The sequence below is a fragment of the Chaetodon auriga genome, chromosome 2 (assembly GCF_051107435.1).
Source record: "Chaetodon auriga isolate fChaAug3 chromosome 2, fChaAug3.hap1, whole genome shotgun sequence".
NCBI lineage: Eukaryota > Metazoa > Chordata > Actinopteri > Chaetodontiformes > Chaetodontidae > Chaetodon > Chaetodon auriga.
Window position 1 is genome coordinate 20972420 of NC_135075.1, and position 27328 is coordinate 20999747.

At 40.2% G+C, this 27328-nt stretch overlaps 2 protein-coding genes across 11 annotated transcripts in view; one reads left to right on the plus strand and one right to left on the minus strand.

Moving 5' to 3' along the window:
* Positions 1-6649: 6649 nt before the first annotated feature.
* On the minus strand, positions 6650-10981 carry LOC143331600 (inhibin beta B chain). The gene is made up of 2 exons (XM_076748658.1): positions 10504-10981; positions 6650-9530 (listed from the first exon to the last, which is right to left on the minus strand). Exons 1-2 carry the CDS (start codon positions 10871-10873, stop codon positions 8749-8751), a joined length of 1152 nt encoding a protein of 383 aa, XP_076604773.1. The 5' UTR covers positions 10874-10981; the 3' UTR covers positions 6650-8748.
* A 2336-nt stretch (positions 10982-13317) lies between these two features.
* Positions 13318-27328, plus strand: part of r3hdm2 (R3H domain containing 2) — a 55843-nt gene continuing 41832 nt past the window's right edge. For 8 of the 10 annotated variants that reach the window (XM_076740259.1, XM_076740314.1, XM_076740288.1 and 5 more), the window contains exons 1-2: positions 13321-13623; positions 13994-14046. The gene's annotated coding sequence lies outside the window, so the exon portion shown is untranslated. Of the gene's footprint in view, positions 13624-13993; positions 14047-20398; positions 20502-27328 lie in introns of those variants that run through there. The other 2 variants (XM_076740278.1, XM_076740269.1) reach the window with 2 other exon arrangements.

The following is a 27328-nucleotide window of genomic DNA, read 5'->3' on the forward strand; positions in this document are numbered from 1 at the left end:
GCAAAGGCTTGGAAGTCAGATGCTGCCTAACTACGACAAAACAAAGTCATGTTTGAGTAGAATATATGAGTCTGGCATGCTCAGACGGACTACTCTTACCCTGAAATGCTCATGATACCTTCAGAAGCCACTCAATGAATTGTGTATACAGCCATGTTTTTACCAACAAAAAAGGCTAACAGAGACAGAAGTCCAATTCTCACTGTAATAAAACGTTGGTGCAGGAGTTTGGGGTCTTTTTCTCATTTTAAAATGTGCCACATGGCCACTGTCGATAATCAGGATCAGTACTTGTACTGATCTGTATTCCCAAACATCAGTTGTATGTCCGCTCAACAATGGCCCAGAATACCTATAGACATGGCTACTGTTTAACAACACTGTTAGACGTACTGCTGCACAGGTGGTCCGATCTGTGAGGGGCATCAGTGAGTCCTCACATTACTACTCATACACATATTATGTGGAATTTCATGCCCACAAGTATCTTCAGAGTGCAGTTTTCACTGTTTTCACTGATGCATACAGTACAACTAAATACAACAGCAAGTCTAGTGCCCTCTGTTGACCAAACTGTAAATAAACATAACTGCAGTCACTATTACTGTATTTACACTTGTCTCTTTGTTGACCATTTTAGAACTGTGATCAGAAGGAAGCTGAGCTTGGCGTTCATCACACCTCAGACAAATGCTTGTCCAGAGATCTGCTGATTACTTTGGACTTCCAAGATGGGCAAGTTTTCGTTCCTTTATATGAAATTCTTGCGCAAGATACATACAGATTATTCTGAAATTACTTTTACAATGGAGTCCCTGAACCTTTCAACTCAAATATTTGTTGTGCTGGTCTCAAACAGCTGGCAATCATGGATTTTGAAATTCTTGGAGGTAAACGTGACTGAGTAAATCACGATCACAGTAAAGCAGGAGTCGATTTAATTGGATTTTTCCCAGTAGTAAATCTGAATGAGTGACCCTCAAGCTTATTACTTAAACAACACCACCAAGTGGCAAAAACTGGGAAGTTCGAGTCTGGTGCTGCCTTTAGGAAACACTGGCAGCAGACTGGCAAAGTTACTTACACTTGTTGCGTTGGCCTTGGCAGATAGGCTACCTAATATATCAAAGAAAAGAAGAAAAATGGCAATATTATTTCTGGCACTTAACAATATCAACTACACATTTAACAATTAATGTTTCATGTGTAATTTTCAGAGGATATATTAAGATATTGCAACAAGTGAAATCATGAGCGTGTTATTTCTACCATATATTTTGATATGTGTTCATTCAAGATACTTTATAAATTTTAAGAGCTTTGTACATTTTAAGTGTTAAGTGATACAATTCATCTTTCAACAGGCAGTCAGTGTGACTGGATTTGCCGTGCCAAATGTAAACTATGCTCAGTAATTTGATTTGACAGGTTTTCTAGTAGTTGCTGCGATCATTGTTAGACAATGTGATGTATATATGTGACATTTTCCAATAAATAGATTATATTTCCATTATTATGATTATTTCTACTATGTTGAATTTTCTTCTTTATGCAACTTGATTTATCCAGCAAAAGCTATTGAAATCAAATGAGTTCTTTAACAGTGGACACTATGTCAAAAGTAAAGCTCTACCTGAGTTCACATTAAGGATGTCGGATGTTGTTCTGTAACAAGGCACTTCTGATGTAACACATAGTGATATAACAGGTAACTAGGGCTGCCGTAATGGGATCATCCTGTGGATTTACAAGTTATTTGAAGTGCCCTATATGCAGGAGTGAGAGTGCAGATAACATTACAGATCAAGGGCCTTTGAAATGGTTCTTCAGGTTGAATTTCCAAACAAAGAGTATACTGTAATTAATAAGTGAGGTCAACTAAATACACATTGGTATAACGTAGGCTTTCTTAATAAGCAGAAGTTAAGAATGTATTCTCTAATCGCATGGTTTCTATAAATTCTACCCTTTTACGGGTTGAATACATGCAGTATAGGACGCCTAACTATAGGATGCATAACTTTAACATTGCCCTGTAGATAAATATTGATGACATTAAACAAATACAGACAGATGACAAATTAAGGGAAAAAACAACATAAAGTATCTAGTAAGGCGTTGGGCCATGACACGCTGCCGATTGTACCATGCAATGCTCCTGTGAGGAAGCATCTGCATTTGTTATGTTTCTCATATATTGTATTACTATTATATTACACTTTTATTCAGGTTTTTCCTTTAATGTTTCACATCTCTATATTCAGACCAAATAACAGCATTGACTTTCTTAAATATGAGACCGCAATAGAGATTTCTCAGTGGAAATAACCCAGCTTTACTTCACCTTTGTGTGCAGTACATTGTGTCTGTTCACTGACTAACCTACATCTTAGATTGCTGATTGAATAATTGATCTGTCCTCTGCTCAGGGATTTGATTTGACCGAGTCAACAGAGAGTCTGACGGTGTGTTTGCAAAAGCAGGCTCACTTTTCTCTGTTTGCTGTGCATATTAATAGCACTAATCCTTGAACGTATGTCATAGCATGGTTTCTACTCGGCGAATAATCATTGCTACATGTTTGTGAACTAATTTAAACACCCAACAGAACACTGCTGTTTGCAGTTTGCAGTTTACCTGGGGACTGGCGGGGGGGAAGGAGAGTGTGAGAACAATTTCTCTCAGGTTGTCCTGTCATGACGCAGCTCGGGACGAGTCTGTGACACCTTAAACCTTCCCAGGGGATTTGTGGGATTGTGATTGGAGTGAAGGATTAGGGTTTTAGTGGCACACAGCAAACAGTGGGTCTGTGGGTCAGTGTGTCAGTATATCAGTGAGTCAGTAGGCTTTTATTTTTCCCAGAGTAGGTCAGCTATCTGCTTTCCATTCGGCAGGCCAGAGCAGTTTCTTCCTGGTGTCAAAGAGTACCAAACTGATCCCATGTTAACTCTGAACTGTGCACAAACTCTAAAGCCATCACACGTGCAGCCATTTACCGATGTTCTTCTCCTAACATAAACAAAAGGCCTCTTTTGCTTCATGGCTCTTAGCTGTCAACTTGCATTTTCATTGTCACATCATTATTTATGGACTTCTATCATTTATTGACATATTGCTGATGTGTCACACATATTACGTGTCACAGTTGCTATGTGGTGCTGTCAGTCATAATTAGCAGTTTGACATCGTGTCATCATTCAGACATAGACGTTTGGAATTACCAAACCTGCAGATGTTTACAAGCATATTTGTTAACCTGCAGCCAGTCACTGCACACCTCGACTGCAAGCTGCAAAAAAAAAACAAAAAAAAAAAAACTGTAAGCACAGATTAGACCAGCAGAAATCAATGAGCAGACATCGGTTTAACGATCCTTTCATTCACATCGCAAAAAATATACTTACCTACTTACCCCTTGGGGTATTGAACCAGGTTTTGTACTGCTTTTATTTGTCCAAGTTTTAATTTTAAGTTATCTACTACTGGAACATCGACCACCACCAAAATACAGTGGAGGTAAATGGAAATTTGCTAATGTCAGAGTAAACATCAGGGTAATTTTCTATAAACAATGAGCTGCTTACTCTGTGTCTAGTAGCTAGCTTTGTGATTTGGGTGAACTGACATTGTATTAATTTGGTCTGTGCCAGTTTAGGATCTGCCTCCTTAAAGGTCCACACTTCATATACAAGTACATTCCAAAGGCTCTCTAAAACTACAGCTAAGTGCTGTGTCTCTCATTTGCCCAGCAGGTGTATCCTTTGCTGCCGTCGATGTTTCCCAATTCTGCTGTGTGTTGGTCACTTTATTTATTGGTGCTGATCCATACTAACCAGGTACATGGTTTGGTAACCATGGCCACAGAAGTAAAATCTTGTTGGTCATTTCAGCCGCTTTTGACAATGTCTGCTCTAACACGCCATTCGTTTGTCTCTGTGAGGCTTTGAGCAGGAACTTGCAACAATGCTGTGGTCACATTTTAGGGAGAAAAATTCAACTTGTAGTATTCAGCATCTCAAGTAACTTATTACCTACTGTACAGTTCTTCCAGAAATCAAAAAGTACAGTCAAAGTTAGCCAATAGCTGGTGAACACAGTGAAGCATCTAGCAAAAGGGCCAGATGTGCTATTCACTGATTGGCTCCGGTTCATTCCTTACATGTTCTTTGGTAACTACTCTGGTGTTTTATGCATGTAGTCAAGTATTACCATTATTTTTTTCAACACTTAATCTTAATCCACTAGAAAAGCAAAGTTGTATTGATAGTAATTCATTTTAGGACAGTTCAGCATCACCCCAGAAGGGGGTGCCCAATACCTGGACTGTGCCAAACATGAAGGCCTGAACAAATTAAGTTTTCAGAACAGTAAGTGATGAATTGAGAGAGCGAAATGCGAAATATATTTTGCAGTTAGCCTGCAAGGTGTATGGTGCTGATGAGTGTCTGCGGTGGGTCAAAAACAAATCTTTTGAAAAACCTATTTGGAAGAAAGTATTCACAGTGATGTGGAACTAACTGAATAGAAGATACACACCTCACACTATATATTTAGATGGGTGTTGCTTACATTTAAACCGTATTATCACAACGATCATTTCATATTTGTTTTCCAACTCTTGATCAATGTTCATCCTTTAAGCAACGGAGAATAGACGATTGGCAATATTGATTAAGAATGGAGATTCTATCCATAGAGAGATACAATAGGGTAAAGGTTTAGGATTACACTGTCTGACATCAATTTTAAGATTTAAAAGTTGGGACGCTGTGTACAAATAAAACAGAATGTGATAACTTGCTAATCCTTTTTTGACATATACTCAAATGAAAACACTACAAATATATTTAATGTTTGACCTTAACAACATGTTTCAAACAAGTTGGGACAGGAGCAACTAAAGACTGGGAAATTGGTGGAATACTCCAAAAACACTTGTTTGGAACATTCCACAGGTAAACACGTTGTTTGGTAACAGGTGATAGTGGATATGAAAGGGGCATCCTGGAAAGCTCAAAGCGAGGGTGGAGTGAGGTTCACCACTTTGTGAACACATGATTGAATGAAGGATATTATTGGACTCATGGACTCAGAAACACTTTATAAAACCACTGACGGCAAACATAGTTTGTTTGTAAGTGACTAAATTCTGTTTTTATGTACATTTTACACGGCATCGAAACTTTTTTGGAATCAGGGTTTTAACATAATCTGCAGATTTTTTGGGTTGCATGTGCTTTGTGATAAGACACCTGTATCTGTACCTCCTTCAGTCTTTGTAGCAGAGGTGCTTGGGACTGCTCTCTTCAAAACCCGGGTTATGACAGTGGGTGACTTGAGTCTATAGACCACTGACAGTGCCTTGCACCATATGATACACAACAACAGAACTAACCCAGAGTCTACGTGGCTTTCTTCTTGTTCTAAGTATTGCTATTGAGAACAGTATCCACTAAGAGCATGTAACTGCTGAGTTATCACCGATGACCCTGACATATTAGGCCAACAGTAACTTGGACAGCAATGTGTATAAACAACTTGTAAATCTAAAAAACTTTTTCATTGCCAGACTGCCCTCAGACACTGATTATAGTCCATTTTTGATGGTGTAGCATTGGCTGTAAAAGGGGAGTTGGCAAATTTTGGCAGTTTTTAAAAGTGCAAGTCAGGGATTTGGACAATTGATCTTTAGGAAGTTCACTGTGAGTCGATTTGAAAACATGGAATAGTGGTTTATATATATATGTTTATGCTCGAGTTTGTATGTCTGACTTAATTATTACGCATAGAAATATTTATGGGTTAGGTGTGCAGTCATGGTTTACCATATACTGAGGTGTAGTTGTGCTACTGTATTGACATGATAGAGAAACAGAAGGACATACATTCTCTCTAGTTTTGTGCATTTTTACGTTCATACACTTGCTGAAATGAAACCTAAAATAGATACTAAGGTTAATCACCTGCTTCTGTACTATTGTCTCAGCTTTAGACTGTGATCAATCAGGTGCAAATGATGTGAAAATGACAACATGCCAAGAGAATGTGACAACTGTTTACACACCAAATACAGACAGTCCATAAAGCCACTTCCACTATTTGTATGAGCAAACACGCTCTTTGCCTTACAGACAGTGCTGGTGTGATTACATGGCAAACTTATATCTCGTGCTGGCTAAAATTGGGATTTTGATGTCTCATTACATGTCTTACTTTAAGAGGACATTCACTGACTGTTACTAATGCTTTATCCTTTATGCACTTGGTAGTAAAATGTACACTCATGCTGCTTCTGAAAAAAACTAATGCTTTGTGAAAAGTTTCAAACGTTTTCTAAATCAAAACATATTCCTACAAAGCCAAAATGTAGCACTAGCCAATACAGCTTATGCCCACAACTGTTAAGAGAATAAGGAGAGTAAAAACTATTTGTGTTTACAATTTTTTTTTCTGCTGTGATCAGTTCAAGTTGTATACATTTTTATAATGACCATCATGCTGTCTGTTATATGGCACAGACAAGAGAAACAACGATTTTAAAAAAAAGTGAATGGACATGGGTTGATTTAAAATATTTATTTATTAAAATATACTGCAATCATGATCATTTCAGCACATTATGACAAATGTTTTACATTAAATTGCCATTACAAATCATTCATTGTGCATGAAATATAATATAAAAATAAAGACAATAATTGTAATTTTAAATTGACACAAAATTCAGATCCTGGCTCCATTTCCACAACCAGTTACAGTATACAGAAATTTCTGCATCATCTGTATGCTCTGCAAACAGATGCAATATCACACATTTAAACACAACTAGAGCTTAAGAAAATAAGCGGACTGACATTTGCTTTCTGAAGGCCTATTTACATTTTCTAGGTTGTGCTCACCTGAGTTATTAGTAGATCCTTCAAGCAAAATTTGCCATAAAAATACAGTAGGGTGATAAAGTGCTTAGTAAGTTATGTTACGATGGCACCTCAATGTCACTTTTAGTCCTGTGACTGGGGGTGCTTACATGATAAAGTAATAAACAATAAACTCTAGCAATAAAATTGTTGAGAGAAGAGAGAGAATTGTTATGAGAAATAACACAAGTGCAGCTTGGAGGCAACAGAGAGGGGTGGAACATATTTGTGGAATATTTGGACAAAAATGTCAAAAACTTGGTGTTATAATCTTTGAATGAAGTTCTTTTAGTGTGGTAAGGACACAGAACTGTGCATACTCAAAACAAATTTAGAATTATGAGTTAGGCAATGGGCATATGAGAAAGAGCTTTTCAAATCCCCAGAAATGATTACCAGATTGTCTTTTCTGGAAAGCTTCTAATTTTACATCACCTGAGGAAAACTTTAGACTTTGAGAGATGTAAATGCCAACGTGCAACAGTACATGCTCATTGACCCACCTGCCTCACAGACCTTCACATTACCTGACACTGAAGCAATAGCTAAATGTTTGTTCATGCTGCTGAGAAATGACCTTGGGTTCATACACAGAGCCATAGTTACCCAACTGATTAGCCGACTTGTGTAAACAATACAGTGGAGATGCTGATCAAACATATTTCGGCATACATCGGCTGTACTCAGATAGAACTCGGGGCGGCTTGCACCTGTCTAAACTGTTTCATTTCAGTGTTATCGTGCACTGTAATAAAAACTGCTTCTCGCCACAACTTTACAAAATGAGAATGCTTGTTGGATATGGAGAGAAAAAAAGTCATAATATTAGAAAACAAGTAATAGCCCATATGAGCAGAAGTCCACATGAAAGGACTTGATTAGTCTGTGATGTAAAAAAATGAAAAATAAAAAATTGAAGTGATATACTCAGTGGATTCTCTTTGGTATTTAGATGAAGATGACTCAAAACTCAATGTCCAAGTTACACGTAGTCATCATACATTAATGAAGAAGGCACACTTTAAATCAAGGGTCTCTTTCATTGTTTAAAAAGCCTTGCTTTAAAATGGCAGCATTTAGTCAGGCTGAGAATATTTGGACTCTTACATGAAACATACTGTGGCTAAAGTTTTGAAAGAGCTAGAAGTTCTGTCAGTTCTGCTCCCAATTTCCTGAGAACCATAAAACATTTTACTTTGAACTGAAAAATAAATAACCTACATGTGATGAAAATGACAAAAGATTGCTGCTCAAAAGTCTACACTACAGCAAAGGCTTCATATTAATCTCGTTTGGTTGTTTGGTGTGACCTCCATTGACCCACACCTTTTCCATTGTGTTGAGTCTGCCTTTCTAGTCTCTCGTTAATCCCTGCCTCTGACATATTGATGAAAAAATGTGTCTGCAAACAGACTCATACTCTTATTTATATTGATTCAGCTGGTTCTAGGCACTCAAAATTTTTATCTCCAGCCACCTCATTAAATACTGCATTTTAAATGACTTAAAGAATTATGATGAACGTCAAAGACAGTATGATTTCTTAACATACAAGACAAAAAAATCTAGTGATTTAAATCTTGAAAATTCTACTATTCTATTCTTGCTTGAATATGCCTGAGTGCTGTGGTAATAGCTTATCCTATATTATTCTTTTTCTTTGTGCCTAATATTTCCCAAATCTAATCTAAACACAGAAAAATACTTCCATTTTCATCTCCTTTGTTCATGTGAGTTTGTACCTTTCTGCCTGTCAACAATACACACATAATTTTTAAGTTTCTTTTTTTGAAACAAATCTACATTAACCGTATCTTTCGTACTCTGTCCTTTATGTACATCCACAGGACTCCACTATCATGTCAGGGACGTCCGTTTTGACAATGCTGTGCTGAGAGTTGAAGTACACCATGGACAAAGGCCGACGCTCAGTGGGAACACAACATGAAGAGGCCGCCGTGTTAATGCCGTTGACTTTCAGCTGGCTGAAGACAGTGGCATGGAATGAGGATGCTATGCCTGGGGAGCCAGACAGATGTTGGGGGCACTGACCCATGCAGTAGTTCATATGGTAACCTTCAGGTGCAATGATCCAGTCATGCCACTGGATATCCTTGAACTTGATGTAGAAGTCTCTCTTGCAGCACACAGTAACATCGTCGCCACAACGCAACGAGCGCTTCCTGAGTAAGTGTTTGGAGTGGTTGTCACGGAGACGCACCTGGGCTACCATGAAGGGCTGGTAGGGGGTATCAGCAGTGCCATCCAGGGAGCAAAGGTTCTTCCCATCCTCATCGCAGCTGACCTCCAGCCGCAGCTGGCGTTGGCTTCCATCAAGGAAGGCCTGCAGGGTGCGGGTGATTGGGAAGGTGTGCCAGTTACTCTCCTGGACCTCCAGCATCTTTTCTATCACCAGGGTGCGGTTAGAGCCTGGCACCCCACCATCTGTGGAAAGAAAAACCCGCGCAGAGAGCCTGGAGTCTCTGTGAGGATCCGCAGAGGAGCGGGCGTAGATCCACAGAGAAGACTGGAGGACCTGGATACTTTGGCCATGTTCTTGCAGAAACTGGAAGGTAAGACTGAGGCTGTCCTTGTCACCACTCCCTGTTTCATCTATTGATCAATGACAATATAAGAACAACACAGACTGTTAATATTTTGGTAGTTTTACAGATCGTCACTTTCGTTATACAAGCAAAGGGAGAGTCATTTTTAACACAATGCTTGTATGGTAAAACTACAGAGCCATGCAAAAATAAAGGACATGTCAATGTACTTTTATAGATTTTAAGCATTTTAACTTATCTCTATGTTATGGTTGACCCTTAATACAAGTCCTGCAGGCATACAACCCAGACCCCCAAAAAGTTCGGACTGAGTGTAAAAGAATGAAATCGTTTGTAAATGAAGTGTGTTTGCCAACGGTTTTACTAAGTAAATGTAGTGTGAGTAGTAGTAGTATTAATATCCTTTGTACAATCATGTGTTCACAAAGTGGTGGACCTCAGTCCACCCTTTCTTGTGAACCACTGAGCCTTTTCAGGATGCCCCTTTCAAACCCAATCATGATATTATCACCTGTTACCAATGAACCTGTTTACCTGTGGAATGTTCCAAACAGGTGTTTTTGAAGCATTCCACAACTTTCCCAGCCTTTAGTTGCCCCTTTTCCCAAGGAAACGTGTTGCTGGCATCAAATTCAGAATAAGCAAATATGTTCATAAATAAATGAAGTTGATGAGGTAAAACATTAAATATATTATATTTGCACCATTTTCATTTGAGTATATGTCAAAAAGGATTAGTAAATGATCACATTCTGTTTTATTTGTACAAAGCCTCCCAACTTTTTTCGAATCAGGGGTTGTATTATGCTTAATTTTGAAACTAAAATTTGATGTCAGATAGTGTAATCCCAAACTTTCACCACACTGAATGGAACAGAACAACAACCTAAAGTAGTTATTAAAAAACATGGACACTCTGACCTAATTTGTGCCCATTTTAAAGCGCACACAAAATGCACTCGTGTGCCGTACAGGGGAAAAAACAGCTTTAGAGTGCACAAGGTAAATGCCAAACTTACTTATATCAGCAAAGCTCACTATTTCATAGCCTTGATCTTTTGTTGGAATATTGTTTTCTAGTTCAAGAGTACCATCCTGCCTGACGCGCCCCGAATGCAGTTTGCGCAGCGCGGTGAGGAGCGCAACGCGGGGCACAGTCTGAGTGATGTTTGGTCTCTCTTTCAGGTGCAGCTTGTCCAAAAGTTGCTTCTTGGCGATTTCTATCATCAGTCTTTCCTCTGCGTCCTTCTCCATAGCCGGCAAGCCACAGGACGCGCAGCCCGGGGAGCCACCGACACAGAGACCCTTCATCAAAAAGTGTGCCAAAATCAGAAACGTTGGGAATGAAAAAGACAGCGTCATCCTCGACTCTGAAGTAAATAAATGCATTGCTGTGCGCGCCGTACGAGAAAGAACGAATAAAAATCTTCAACTCCTTTATCCTGAGTTCCTAATTTTGCCAGAGGTCCTCGTTCGCAGCTGGACACTGTGCAGACAGGAGCTGAGAGATATGACTGGTGTTACACCCTCCTGATGGTAAAGATATCTGGGGTAATCCACCAAAACTGGTGACACGTTGGAGGGACGCACCAATGAGCGCATCGGGGCACCGAGGAAATTACTGGCAAAGCATCTGTCTGTCCTGCTCTCACACACAACACACACACACAACACACACAAAACACGCACTCACACGTAGACTACTGACTCACACTCGCTGACACCGGGAGGGGACGACTAGTGGTACACGAAATCAATACAACTTCTGTCAAGGACACACCTGCAACAGGACCTCACTCGCTGCTTTGCATGAACAAACACGTCACCCTAAAAGTGTTTGGTTTGGATTAATTTGAGGATAAACTGTACATTATGAGGTCGACACGAACGTTCATCACAAGAGGTAGCTAGTTACCGTGCCCCGCTGTCCTCACCAGGCCACCTGAGCAGGATACGCGACCTGCTGTCACTCTTGTCGATCAAGCTGAAATTCAGTGCCCTTTAACCCACTTACAGAACGCGGGCCGCAGAGTCGCCAAATGCGCAAGAGTGCCCGAGGTTATGAGGCTGGGACTGCGGTATTTGAAACACGTTCCGTCATGCAAGGTGGTATAAAATCATACTGCAAATTGATGCCTCCTGTGTGTGTGTGTGTGTGTGTGTGTGTGTGTGTGTGTGTGTGTGTGTGAGAGAGAGAGAGAGAGAGAGAGAGAGAGAGAGAGAGAAGAAGAAGAGTCTGGGTTCTCACCACCACTTCATCAAACCTGCACACCTTTTGATGAGCTCAAATGTGGCCTTTTTGCACCGTGAATCTTCTACAGTTGCAGATTTCCCAAGATGCTAATTTGAACCTATATTAATACATATTGCCATAAAGTGTTCAGTGGCAATATAGTTAGTATGTAAGCAGTGGGAGTGTCAAGAAAGCCATTGTAACAAATTACTTCCATAGTTTGGATTTGCACATTATAGTTAACATGTAGGATTGAACACATTGAGTACAATGTTTAACCTGGAGTCAAATTCCTTGTATGTGCACATGCTTAGCCAATAAATCTGATTCTGATTCTGATTCTGAGTGTGGTAACATGTTGCTATTAAGTTATTAAAAAAAAACCTATGCACCCAAGGAAAGGAATGACTTTCAAAATCATTTTAAACATTTATACTCTTGTTTGTAATAAGTGCTCTATCACAGTATATGTTGCACTAAAATAGAACACTTTTTGAGTGTGATTCCTTCCACATGGACTCATACAAGACAAGCTGGATTGACAATCAAGTTTTCTCAGAACTTGTCCTGAACTGAAAATGCTTCTCATTAAAATACATACTTGCTTCAATGTTCCTTAACGGTTAAGAACATACTTTTGCTTGCCTTAGGTTAGAACAGACCTATATGTCACTTTACTCTCACGGCACTGGTAGAACTTAAATGTCTAAACATCATTATTTATGTGCACTGCCTGTTTACATGTATATCCTGCTTGTACCTGTTCATAACCGGTTTTCTTTAAGCATATCTACATTACTGCACAACCTGTCTACATGCAGTTTATTCATTGTATCACTTCTGTTCACCTATCTACCAAAGTACTATATCTATAATCTATTTTATTGTTTTATTTCATTTCTATTGCTATAGTTTAACATTTGTATGAATATTGTTGAAGGCAGTTTGAGAACATGAATTTTATTGCCAACAGCTGCAATTGTAATATGACCAATAAAAATCTTGAAACTTGTATATGAGGTTGAGCGACAAGGCCCTTCCATGGCAGGGTGGTACTTGCCTGCCGACATGTGGGAGATTTTAGGAACTACAACAAACTTTACTTAGTCCATGGATTGCTGCCTTTGAATAATGTGTTAAATACAAGTGTACAAATCAAAATAAATGTAAAAAAATGTATTTCACTCAACAGCCGCCTGATCATGAATCAGCAGCCACCTGATAAAAAAAAGCAAGGTTGAGAAGCAAGGTTAAAAATAATCACTCAGTGTTAGACTGATAAGGTCAGTGTGTATTTTGATATTCCATATCTATTGCATAGACCCGGTATGTGAGAGATATTCTGCAGAAAAATGTACCTTCAAAAAAACGCTGCAGTGTTTTAACTGTTCATAATGCCAATAAACCTTCACTAATTTCCAACTGAAGAGGACTTTTACCAAAACTGGCCACACATAATGGCACATAAATGACTTATGTTCATTAAGGTGCCATCATTTTTTTTTTATTATTTATTTATTTATTTTTTTACAGGCCTACCTTTTTTACATACATGAATCATAAACCAAGTTTACCGTACCTTGAACGTCTCCCTGCGACTGAGAAGTACGCCGCTGACGTAAACTGTCGGTGAGGGGAAAAAAGTGACGCTGACACACACACACAGAAGCCGGAGCCGTGAAGGGGGAATAGCGTTTTCTTTCTTTTTTCTTTAATTTATGTCCTTTTATTCTTTGGCGTTTTGTTGTTATTTAGCTGTATTGCTGTAACGGATTCGACTGCCTTGCTCCTCAGCGCTTGCTATCTATCGTTACGTCCATGCCGCTCTCCCCTCACGCGGCGCTATTTTGACAGTCGGGGTCGCAGTGAACCAACTCAAGCTAGCAGCACCATTATATTAGCACTGGTAAGTCATTCGGAAAGCTAGCTAACAGTTCCAGTTAGCGCCTCCTATTTTGAGACCTGACAGTGCTGGTACATTTTTATAACAAGGTTAGCCTTCCTGTAAACACATGCCACTTTGTTGGTTAACCGGTTGTAATATAAACGCTAGGTTTTGTTAACGTTGGGTTGCTAGCGCACACTGAAAAGAAAGGGCTAGCTAGCGGGCTAACACTAGCTAGGTGGCTAGGTGCTGTAGGTGGCTAATTAGCTATACTCGCCGGAGGAAGCAAGCTAATGCCGTGAGCTAGCTATTGTTAGCGTGTGGGCAAGCTAATATTTTCAGTCAAATGCTTATCCACGGCTCTGACCGTACTGCCATCTGCTCTCTACAGACACAACTTGAAGGATTCTCCAGACGGACTCGTGACCTACGGCCAGCAAAACGGTAAGCTGAACATTGAAAATGACTTGAGGTAACTTATAACCGATGATCCATGATCTGTAGTCAGGTATGTAACGCAACGTTAAGCACCATCTTTAAAGTCCGCGTACTCCATGCCTGATCCGAGATGGCCATGTTAACATGTTATCCAATCTTAGTTGAGAGACGTTACTGAAACTCGGTCCATGAATGCGAGACTAGACTGACTTAGAATGAACTTATTAGAGATTTGGTTGAATCAGAGTGAAGTGATTGTAAATTTGTTTGTAGCTATTCATTCCAGTCATACTTGAAGCCCACCTTAGCTGGTGACAACAAAGTGGTATTTATACCATCATACCCTGGTGTGTATATTTGTGTGTCCACTGATGGTCAAAAACGACAGAAAACAATATGTAACAATAAATTAACCCGGAGTTACAAACCCATAATTAACATCAATTATTGAATGTTGGTGGGTTATGAGATTGAATTGAACTGAGCTTATTACAAAGCAGTCTAAAACAACAAAAATGACCTCCCTCTGCTATACTGTGTTTATTATAGTATGGCATTGAAGTTTTGGTTGTGTTATTTGAGTTCCTAGGCGCTCTTTGCCGCCCTCCAAACTAAGGTATATATCTTTCGTCCTAGGCCTTGGCTTAGGGAGGCATAATTCCTCTTAGATAGATTAAGATGAAACAGAAACAAGCCTGTCACTCATTTTGTGTCAAATAAGAAATAGGGTTTGTCAAGAAGTACTTGACAAGTGGTCATCTGTCTCTGTGTCTTGGCTTTAGCTCTACATTTTGACACTCAAGCTGAAAATAGATAGCAAGACTGTTGTGTCAAACTAGGTGGGATCACAGCACAGACTGTCGGAGCTGTGATTCAAACATCTGCTCTGGGAAAACAGTATGTGTGTCTGAAAACATAAATATTCATATCAATTGGCATTTGCCAGTCATGTGATCCTGAGAATTTGCAAGTGTCAGGCAAGGGCTGCTAATATAGGCACATTTGATGTTGAGGTTGTCTTGAAAATAGCACAATTTGTCTGTTCCTTTTAAGACTTGGGTGGAATTGTGAATAGGTTAAGCAGGTACCCCTCCTCAGCAAACCAGTATTGTTTAAAGCATTTTATACTCAGCATTCTGTAAACGTGACCCCATTACAGCACTTGTATTTGCATTTGTACATTGTGCACATATCTTTCCAAAATAATATTGGGTTCAGTTGCTGGTGTAAGGAAGTATCATTGAGAACAGGCTTATCCATTGTAAGATCTGATGGAAGTGAGTCATTGGATCAACAGTCTGCTGTTGCTAAGGTCAGCAATGAGAAAGAGGGAGTATCTTGTCTCACTGTCAACATATTTCCCCTTTTATTCCCAACATCTTGCAAATCTTTATGTTGCATTACCTAACAATTTCTGAGGTATCAATAAATCACTGTTTCTTACAATTACAGACTCATTTTGGTGGACATATTGTGAAAATTGATTACAAGATTCTTTTTTTCTTTTAATTGGTTTGCAGGATGTATAAACAGTTATTTATTCACACACTAGTAGAACATGTAAGAACATGTAATTTTGTTTCTTGGAGGTACTTGCTTTTACTGTATTCACTTCCCGTGATGAAATATTTATGCAAACCAAGATGGTTGAAGTAAAAAACGGTTTTGTTACTGTATTTTAGGCGCTTATGTAATTGATGTTCTGCAGCGATTATCCAATAAGACGTGATCTGTTTGTATTTGCTAGCCAGGTATCCATATCGTCCTCTGTCTCTGAATCTGTTTGCAGCAGCATAAGCAGAAGAGTGGCTTTTTCTAGAGAGATTTGAAGAGCTATTTATAGATCTCTGCCAGAGCACCAAGCGTGGTGCTGTTGCTGCTGCTCCTATCTCTCTCTTCTCTTAACCACTCCTGCTTCTGTTTCTCTGTCTCTCCATCTCTATTTGTTCCCGCATTCTTCTGTTCTTTTCTCTTCATCTGCGCTGCCTTTCTCTTGATGTCTTCTTCTCTCTCAGTTTCCCAACGCTCTGTTTCCACATTTTTCCTTCGTTGCTTGCTTTGATGTAAATTATTGATCAGAGCAGAAGGGAGGCGACTGGTTGCATGGCCGTAAGTCTGGCCTCAGATTGGGTATAGCTGCCTGACTGACTTCATTGTAATTGCTGCAAAGCTGGAGGGTTTTCGCATGATAGTTCAAAGGGAAAGAAAACAGAAAATTCATCACATGTTGAAATTTACCATTGGATCATAGGATCCTAGCAGGGGTTGAGAAAGTGTCTGTTGTTCATTTACTAACACTTTTAAAATGTGTATGTATTGACTTAATGCAAGCGTAGCTTTATTTATTCAAATATTTGGGCTGAAATAGACCTCATTCAACTCCAGTCAGTAAGAAAGTGATTGTGTCCAAGCTGAGTTCTATTTTATATAAGCCCTGTTTGTATGTTTCCCTGTAAACAATAACCATTTTCCTAGTGTTTCCTTGTAGCTTTACCACCATGATATTCTGCATGTAGAGAGTGCAGCACCATGTTAGCTGATTGCGTTCACTAACGGTTTATCTGTGGTATCTTTGGCTACTGATCCTTGTTCAGCTCCTCCCCTTTCTCCTTCCTGCTTTTAAAGTCCTTCACTGACTTCTCTTACTGTCCTGTGAAAGAGGCTACCTGGCTGCCCAAATACAGATGAAGCAATTGGACTTGGTTTGAGGCATTAGGTGGCATTAGTGCATGCCATCCCCTTTATCCCAGCGTGTGGACAGCCTGAGACAAACTTTTTCCAGGGCCATGTTAGGATTGCGTCGTTGGTTGGTTTCTTGTCTTGTCTTAACTTCAGTAAGGGTTGAAGGTCAGTTTTGTGTTCAAAAACATAATAAATATAGCTGGACAGACATGTAAACATGAACAACTCTGTCCCAGAGCTGGAGGAGTTCATTGCCTTGCTTATCATCAAGAGTCAAATTTAAGCTTTGCTTCATATAATTTAAGTGGCAGACTAGCATTGTGCACAAACTCAAAGCACCCAGAATGCTTTTACGGGGATGTAGGGCTGTGTTCTGCCTCAAATTGTTGTGCTTTAGAGCAGTGTAGTACCCTTGGAAATAAAAATAGGAGATTGATTGATTTGCTTAGCTGTCTAGAATCAGTGTTAGGTCCCAGAACTGGAAAACAGTGTTTAGAGAAAACAAGATTTTAACTTCAGTGCCAGAGCTGAAAGTATTTTCTGACGTCTTTTCTTTCCTGTCCATTTACCAGGCAGTCATACAAGAGATGTGCTATCAGACATAATGGATCTAAAACAATGAGTATAATGTGTTAAAAGTGAGAAACAAGTAAGACATGGTGCAGAGAGGGAAATCTGAAAAATCAAGCAGTGACGGCTCAGGGTGCCAGTTGGGCCACCACTGTGTCCCACAGCCAGGGATAGATGCTGAGAACCACCTATTAAATTGCTAGAAATGTACCTTTGCTAAGGTAAAGTTTAGACCAACAGTGTTGTTACCCTGTGCCACAACAGTTATGCACATTTGAACACACATATGGCCGACTCAAGTTGTTGTTTTAACTTGTGACTAAATGGCTCACAGCGCAAGTTGTTTTCCCTGCACCAAAAACATAATAAGGTCTCACTTGGTTAAGTGTTTTGTGTTTTGATGTGTGCCTGAACTGCAACAAGCACCTGTTGAGTGTACGTCTTCATCTGATTAGCTCATTGTGGCTCTTTATGCTTTCAACACTCTTTCCTATTATATTTTAAATGGGCCTGCTGGCCAACAATTGTGTAGATTTCTAATATAGGCTTATTTCAATGCATCAAGGAGTTTGCAGTTGTTTCCGTCACTGTCTGAGGCTACAGGAAACTGTAGCTGCTTCACAGTAAAAGCCTCACATTGGCTGGCTGGTGGAAAGCTTTAATCTGCACCCAAATCCAAATCAACATCGCCTACTGTTTCATGCCAGGCTCGTGGTTGAGAGTTTAAAAGTCTTGCTGAAAATATTTTGCTTTGTACATTCAGCCCTATGGCATTATTGCAACAACTAACTTTTGGCCTGCAAAAGTCTGACTGGGAATGGTGATTTTTGCATTTCATTTTACCTGACAAAATATAAAAATGATGATGTGATTATTGTAGTTTGGATATTGCACTTTGCCATATTGGGATTTCGATAATATTTTGATTAATTGTTCAGCCCTAGTGCCATATCTGGAAAGTGGGACATTTTATTATCCAACTGCACTGAGGAGCACTTAGATCAGGGGTGAGGAACCTAAGGCTAATCTCTAGAGTCATTCTATTGCTCTAACCCATGCTAAAGTGGATGAGCTGCAAGGACAAATGCGCTTGGATAAAGGTAACTCTCTTCTGCAGAGTTTGCATGGCCAACAAGCAGCTTTCACAAGACCACATTCTGACAGAGACAGTGTTATGCAGGCAAGTTTTGTGGTGAGAGTGCTAATAGCTAGGAAGCTGAAACCTCATTCAGAGGGAGAATTTGTGAAGGAGGGTTGCTGCTGCAGAGCTGCTAGCACTGATCATTGTAAAATTGTTTCCAACTGGCTTTGTCTGGAATAATTCATAGAGATTAAGGAAAACCTGACAAGGAAATTCAATGACAGCAAGTGTCTGTGTAATTTGGCCTTCATGGTGGACAAAAGCCTGCTATGACATTGAATATGCTGGGGAGTGTGAAAACTCCTTCAGGCATTTGATGAGAAGTTTCAGGACATGAAAAGTAAACAAAAGGAACTGAACATATTTGCAACACTGTTTAATTTGAAACTAGCTCATGTGCCTTACAACCTACAACATGAAATCATTAACCTGCAAGCAAAGCAGCTCTCTTCGAAACTGACTGTTTTGACTCAGTGCTTCCATGACGGACTGACCCAAACCAGCTGTGAATAGCATCATCATCATCACTACCATCTGACATCAGAGGCCTCACAAAAGAGAAGCAGTTCCAGTCATCACAGAGGTTAGTGTGATTATATGAGTTAAATAATTTAGAATGGCTAGGGGTGCCACTGGGGGGGCCAAGGCCACTGTGATGCAATAGCTGCCCACCCCCGAATTGCATATGCATAATGAGCTTCTCAGGTGCTGCCCAGTCACCGGTGATTGCTGTCACCACAACAGACTCAAACAGCACTAACCTCTATTACCACCTATGCAAAAATCATGTCAAACATTTCAAAGAGAAATGTGCCATGTGTATTGATATGTGGATATGAAATGTCCTGTATTGGAAAATGAGGTTTTGGTCATATTACACAGACCTAACTCCAATTTATTCCTAAGTGTAACCATTGGTCTGTTTACCGTCCACACTGACGGTTTTCCCATTATCGTACTGAAGAGTGTTTACATGGTTTATAAGTCATCCTGGTTACTGTGATTCAAAGCTGGATCACTGCCGAACTTGGCACATTGTTCTGATCAGATTTTGCCCCCAAGTCCCATATAAAATCTTGTTACATGCGGTCAACTTGAGAACTGAACCATGTATGAGACAGACATCCCTGGACTGATGCTACCTTACCCAGAGTTCCCTGCTCACGTTCCCTTTGATGCTGAACTTTTGACTGCCTCTTTTCCACTGCGTCTTTCAGCTGCCGTTTGCAGTGAGGGGCCTGCAGGGAGAAGATGCAAATATGTCATCTTGTGGGATTAAGGGTTTTCCTAGCTAATGAGGTGGTTTCATTATTTTCCCACTATCTTTCCCTCAAAACATCCTGTTTTCATTATTTATTTTTGACCATTGCAGCAGCACTCTGTTTCACCAGCAGCTGTCTGTACTTTAAGCTCATTCAGTTTGCCCAAACACAGGCTACAGATAATGACTTCATATATTCCCATGAAATGGAGAGTAATGAAGGATGACTAGAGTGTGCCTGTACTGTGTCCTCTGCCTGCCTGTGGATGTAGGCTTGTGCCCTTTCTTGCAAAAAAAAAATAAAAATAAAATAAATAAATAAATAAAAATACCAAACCTTAAATAGTAGCTGTGAAAGGATAACTTTATGTTCTCTAATCTCTCAAATAAGTATGCTTTTGTATCAAGTGACAAATAGGCTGATCCAAGCAGGGCTTTAAACAGCTGGGCTTCTTGTGAGCACTGGTTGGCTGTCATTGCAATTATATTGTTACACACACACACAGAGAGAGAGAGAGAGAGAGAGAATCCACACGAAAGGGAGGGTTGGAGGATAAGGGAGCGGTGCAAACTGTGCGCATGATAGCATAAGAGCAGTAGGAAGAGAGCCAGCCAACAAGCAAGGCTTTCCGTTTCCCTGTACTGCTTGTGCTTCATTGAGAAAAAGAGAGGGGGCAGTCAAAATAGAGTTTTCTGTCCATTTTCATGAAACCCATTAACAAAACAGAGCTGTTAGTACCTACAGGCAGGAAAGGAACAGAGCGGACGTGAAGATGAAAGTAGAATGAGCTGAAGAGAGTGACAGAGGTAAACACCCCTGAAACTCTGCTATTTACATGCTGCAGGAAATGGAATTCATTCATCTGTACTACTTAGCAAGATAAAACCAATGTCAGCGTTGTCTTGGTCCAGAGCTGTATCTGCTGCTGCTGCTGCTGCTGCTGCTGCTTCTCCTGCGATAATGTGCTTTTATTTGTGAGAGACCTGATTCAACTTGACTGGAGATCCAGAGCTGAACTCTAAATACAGTAAGCATGTGCTATGTGTGTATGTGTCTGTGTGTCTTTGTCAGTGGGTGTTAGTAATTTATTGGTGAGATGTAGCTTGTTCTTGTGCCTTTCACAACTCTTGAGCCTTGCTTTAGTGTGCACCCTTTTCTGTAGCCCCTCACCTTGCCACATTTCATTGCTGCTCTTTGTAAAGTTCCTGCAGCAATTAATTTAATTATGCCTCAGTAAAAAAAAATGCAAAACTCACATGAGGCTCACTGGAAGATAGTTTCATATACTATGCATGCGGTTTCTTCTTATATAATTGGAAATCATTTTACCAGTATGTCCAAGCTGGAAGGAGCATGATTGGTTTTACGTAGATGATTTTATACATTACAAGCAGGAAGATGCCGTCTAATTTGTGGTGACTGTAGTAGTGTTTGTGTTTATGTGCCTAGTGGTCAGTTTATGTTTGTATATGTTTGTACAGATGCACACAAAGTGTTTTTAGTGAGGCAAATGCTGAGGTAATGAGGAATTCCCTTCCACTGTGTCCCTGTGTGGGAGGAGGGAGAGAGGAGGGTGGAGGTGGCCTGGGTGGGGGTGGAGAGTCACTGAGAAGTAGGCGTCACTCTGCAACACTGTCATACTGAGGAGGGAGGGAGGGGTGCAGGGAAAAAGGACAACCTATGGGCTTACATAAGGCTGCATGTGGGAAGTCCTGTGTTAAGAGACCCTGAAGTTTATCCTCAGTGATCCTCTTGGCTTGAAGGTGTGCGGCGCTGGATTATTATGACCCTTCAATGAATGCATCGGAAATTTGAAATCTCCTTTGATCTCCAAAGACAATATACATTTACACCTGCATATGTTAGTGTTTTCCCCCTTTATTTGTGGAACACAATGTGCGGGAATAGAGAAAGAATAGAGAGGAGGTGAGAGAGAGAGAGGCAGCTCAAGCTTGAGAGAAAGCACAACAGCAGAGCCTTCCTGAATAAAAAATCTGTCGCTATAAATAGCAAGCCGTCCTCATGGCCTCAGCACTGTTTCAGGTTTAGAAGACCTGGCTTTTCTCTCTATTTTTCTGTTCTGATGGTTAGACCCTAGCAAAATCAGACTCGCAATCCTCCTCATAGCCTCATCCTTTTATTCTTTTTTTGTTCACTCGGCCCAGATCTGTCTTGTGCTGGATATGGGCTGTTTATATAATGACTGACTGTTTGTGTCCGTGTGTGAACCTCTTATACCATTATAATAAATCAAGATGTATCATTGTCCTAAGTGATGCACCCTAATTCAACTAGCTTGATGTTGGCTCATAAAATGACAACGATCCCATGATTCTACCCTCTTGTCAATTAGAAATGCAAAAGACAGACAACAACCACAGCAAATCCCAAATTAGATAGAAGCTGCCCATTTGGTGTCAGGTTGCTAGGGCTAATGCTGTTTTCTTCCTGATGTCTGCGAGTCCATATGTTAGCCCCTTTCTGGAACACGAAAATACATGGATAGCTGAAGTAGCTAAAGCTAGCTGTTTTAGCCCTGACTGACATAATTTAGTCTATCCCCTTGCATTATGAAATTGTGTGTGTGCATCCTTGTCTGTGCATATGACCATTACATTTGTTTGTTTGTGACTCGAGTTCTGCTCTCCAGGTAGTTGGAGCTCCTGCAGCCTCAATCCTGCATACTAATTGTCAATGCGTGGGAAAAAGACTGAGTACGAGAGAGAGGAAGCACGAGAGGGATAGGAAAAGAGGAAAAAAATCAATAGCAAACCCTTGAGTAACTGCTGCTATAATTGCCTTTAAGTCAGAGGGTTCACAATTGCTTATCCGATGCTTAAAAAAAAAAACGTCATACTTTTTAGATCAACAAACATAAGAAAAAAAATGCTTCAATGTCCATCCCCTTGTCCCTTCTCACTGCCTCTTCCCTCGTCTGTGTTTGATCTTCTTGCTTCCACTATGTTTTTATTGTGTTATTTGCATATTTATTTCTCTGTGTTGAATGTGTCTGTATATCCCAGTGTCTTTATTTTGTTAATGTGAGTCTATCAGTTCACTTGCCTCAGAATTGCAAGACTGCATGCAAATAGCTGTAGTGGAAACAAAGCAGATGTTTCTTGTAGGCAGCAAGTTAATAGTAACTAGCAGGGATGTATGGCTATTAAATCCTGAAGAACACTTATTTTAACCAAAATCTTCTACCTTAGAGTCATGATAAAGGAAAAGTGACACTGCGATGCAAATTAGGCTAGCCCAACCTTGAATCACCCTTATGCTCTGACTAGTCTGGCAAAGAGACATACCCACTTGTTGAAGTTTCTCGAGAGACATATAGAGGGAACAACTGAGAGAAGAAAAGGGTATCAGTAAGAGGCCTCTAAAGCCAATAGATTGCCTTTTAAAATGGAAATCATTAAGTAAATGAGTTTGGAGTGGAGAGGATGATGGAGAACATGGTATACTGAACTAAAACAAGTCAAGGAGTGGTTGTTTCTGACGTAATGCAAAGGTTGTAATGATGGATGAAGAGACTGAGGGACAGAGAGGCAAGAAAAATGTGTAGAGGGTGGGGATAGATAATTGCTATCCTTAGGCAGGTGGATGTATTGGGAGTGGTTGGCTTTTACAGGTAAACAGATGGCATAGCGCAGCGAGGTGCCACTGTCAGGTCAGCTACGTGATCTACCGACTCACTGCCGTGTGCAGTTTCTCAAATTAACACTACCTTCCTAATCTGTGCTGGGGATGCACTATTGTCATTCTCTCACGTGAAATGGATTAGTAGAGAACAAAGAATATTATGAATTTTACAATGGCAACTCATTTCAAAAACCAGAGTAAAAGTTTCTTAATTTAGCATGTCGAGTGTATGTTGTGGAAAGCGTTTTCTTTTGCTAAAGCTGAATAATCATAGTAAAAGAAAAAGAGAAATCCCTTTCATTATATGAGCACTTATGGACTCAGATAAACTTTTCTCACATAAGAGTATGTTGTAAGCTCTTAAAATTTTATTCCAGACATGTCAGGTAGGAGGGTAGTGACTCGATAAGGATCTGCACAGCTGTATTCAAATATAGATGAATATTGCCCCCACTTAAATGAGCTTACCCGTCTGTCAAATGGTCCATACAGTATGCATGTCACTTTGTGTCCACAGCTCCTACAGCACACAGCAGGCCTGTCATCATCCCCTATTTTTCTATTTTAGCACAGCGTCGTCATGGTTGGAACATCACAGTCACCCAATGCCTGGTGTAATGGTAATGCAGAAAGGACAGAGGCCATGTTTTGTGTGTGTCTGTACTGACTTACTGTTATAGTTTCTGTTCGTTGTGGTTTTAAATCCGTCTGTGTTGATGGGTACAAGGGATCTCATCTAGTGTATGACAGAGAGATCTTGTTAGGGGTGTGTGCTTAGTTTGCAGACCCTGACCCTTGTGGGCCTGTGGGATTTGAAGGGACTATATTTAGCTGGCAAGGTGCCTGGGGAAAGAAGGAGGGAGGAGGAACACTGAAGAGTAGTTGAAGAGGGATGCAGGGTGGTAGACAGAGCTGAGTGTTGGTTGGCTGGATGTTGGCTGGATGGATGTCTGAATGACTGGCATGTTGCCGTCCTGCTGGCTCTTCTGGAGTGCACAAGCCACATTGTAAGAGACCACACTTTCTGCTGGCCCAACAGAGACAGCCTGGCAGTTTGACTGGCTGGATGCCTGACTTCCGGGTTATGCTGGCTAGTTGGCTAGCTGGCAGCACTTGATTCTCCATCTCTGTTTGGGCATGGCAGCCCATCCAGCCAGCTGTCTTTAAGCCTGGCTGTGGCAAATGGAGGTGTTTGTGCAGATCATAGAGGACATTGGTTACCATCTGGACACGTCCAGCTGTTGGGCAATGCATTATTTAACATTTAGCCAGGTTATAGCTAAGAGCATCTTTTTCATCGTGTAATTAGAAGTTTCACTCAGCCTCTTAGGGGATGTTCAGACCAAAAGTAGCACCTCGTTAACAAATAATGTGAGGGGCTTCGTTGGTGAAGGTGTGTTGTTGTGCATACAATGCAGGAAGTCCAGATTGGGTAAAACACATATCAGTTTGAAGCCTAATCGGATGCCAAGACACCGCACAGTGGTTTATATTGCTATGATCCATCCTGAATATATTTCATATATTTTATGGTCCAACACATTGCTTAGTGGCAAAAGTTAATACCTAATTCTGCTTAAACACTAATTTCTATATAAAATGTCCGCTCAGGGTTCCATAGTGCAATCATTCATTCTAAAGGGAGCTACACTCATTTTCAAATGCGCACTAGCTTTGCATTAGCACTGACCAAAAAGTTAGTTTGTTTTGATATTGACTTTCAAATTTTTTGGATCTTGCCATTTATCAGCACTTATTTCAACATCAGCAGAGACAATGTACTGTTCTAAAAAACTGGATTATGTCAGAGGCATTGGCAACGTTATTATGGGTTATGTTTGTTTGGTTTCATATCAGTCGTGACTAGCTGAACACTGTACACAGGGTAACCCTTGGTTGTGCTTAATAGCATCTTGAGTCCACTGATCCAGCCCTCTAAAAATGTAGATACCACTTTTCCTGTTGTCATGCAATTTCTTTTTCTTTTCCTCTTTTAGTTTTGCTGCTAGTAGGTCATCCATTACGCTTGACTATGCCACAGCATGTGCGTCAATCATGGCAATTGATTTGGCCTATATTGATCAGCTGTCTACAGTATCGAATAGTGGGCAATCCACAACAGTGCCCTAGTGTGGCTAATCATTTCGTTAACAGACCTTTGAAATTTACCTTCCTGCCACAACAACATGCTTAAAAGTTTTACGTTTCAGAATTTTGAGAATAGATCTATTTTAATTATCCCAGGAATCATTATGGATTTGACTTGTATTCTCTGTTCTTTTGGCAGATCTTGTCATTTTCACTAAGCTGTTGAACATAATTACGTTTGTCTGGCTGACCCCATTTTAATGACTTCAAAATGTTATGGTTTGTAAAATGCAGTAGAAATGAGGGGCAGAAACGCCCTAGCTTAGATCCTAACTTAACTGTTTGTTAGGACCTGATTTAGGAAAAGGGTAACAGTCATAAAAGTTATTAAGCAATGTTGGATTGAATATTTAGGATTTCCTGAGAGAAGATTGGATTTCTGAAGTTAGTTATGATTTGCTTCTGTAGTACCAAATTGAGAAAAATTCTAGTGGCCAAAGGTTCTCACAAGTTCGAGTTATTAAGTTCCTGAAGAGGAGAGGGCCTAATTAGCCCACTCTTTTAACAACTTGTGCTTCATAATTAACATTTAAGGAATATGCCTGAGGAATTTGCTTTGGTGAGCTAGATGGCTTTGTCACAATATGTGGACATAACCTCAAAACTCCAGTAAATGGTATTGACATGCATGTAAGTCCTGTACAGCACTGCACAAATTTTGCCAAAGAAAAAAATAAAAATCATGGTCTACCACAATTTAACAAAGCCTAATGATAAACATATGCAAAACTTAACAAGACTAGTTTGATGCTTCCAAAACTACTCAAGGAAACATTTTAGTGCCCTTCTCGAATCAAAGATCGTTTTGACCACTCAGATGAAATGCAAAAGTTTCGATGCTTATTTGAGGGCTACAAGATTGTGGAAGAGAGATTAAGACACAAGCCGCTATAGACAGGAACAGGGTGTGGGAGCATGGTGGCACGATTTTGCCTGAAACATGAAAAAGCTAGGAACATTGGATTTTTTTTTCTCACTCCAAGATACAGATCCATCCCACAAGCACCTGCGTTCAGATAGGTGAAAAAGTACAATTTTGTTTAGCTTTATTTGTGGGAAATTGAATTCTTTTTGGTCCGAGTGATGTATTCCCTCACTGTGGATATTGAATGTTGCTGTAACAACTTGTGTGCAGTTAGTAACAGATCAGAAAAACTGTTTCCAAACTTGCCAAGAATGCCAGTTGCTTCACTTTCTTCCTCCAGCTTCTTTTTGCTCCTTTCACTTTATTCAAGAAATCTTACAACTTAGACCAGTGGGAAGTTTTCCATTCAGTTTGAATCAGTTTTCACTAACTTAATGATCATTTGTGATGCATTTAAATCTTTCTTATTGTGCTGTATTGTGCAACAGAATGATGGGATTCACCATATTTGCAATGGAATGTAAAGGAGCAGGATTTCTCTTGGTGTCAGTGCAGAGCAAACAGGAGACTGGGAGTGGAGTGATTACAAAATACTTTGAGGGGGAGCAGGAATCGCTGCTGCTCCACTCTGCTCTGAAATGGGATAGGACAGATAATAAAAGATATTGGGTGAGAGAGACACAGCCAGAAAGAGACAATAAGAGCTGTATTGTCTTTAACATACCTGGGGCCAAGACATTGGCCTTACAAATGTGTGGCGTTTAGCAAGCTGGCTAACGGGGTGATAAAATATGCATCTTAAGCCGGAGGCAGAGCCTGTTGGCTAAAGACCACCAGCTAAACCGAGGGAGAGTTAGAAACTGAGTGAGAGAGATATTTTGAGATATCCAGAGTGCTGAGAAGGAATAGTGCCAATAAAGTTGTGTGGTGGCTCAAGCTTGATTCATGCTCCAGCGGTCATTGGCAGTTCCTCCCTTA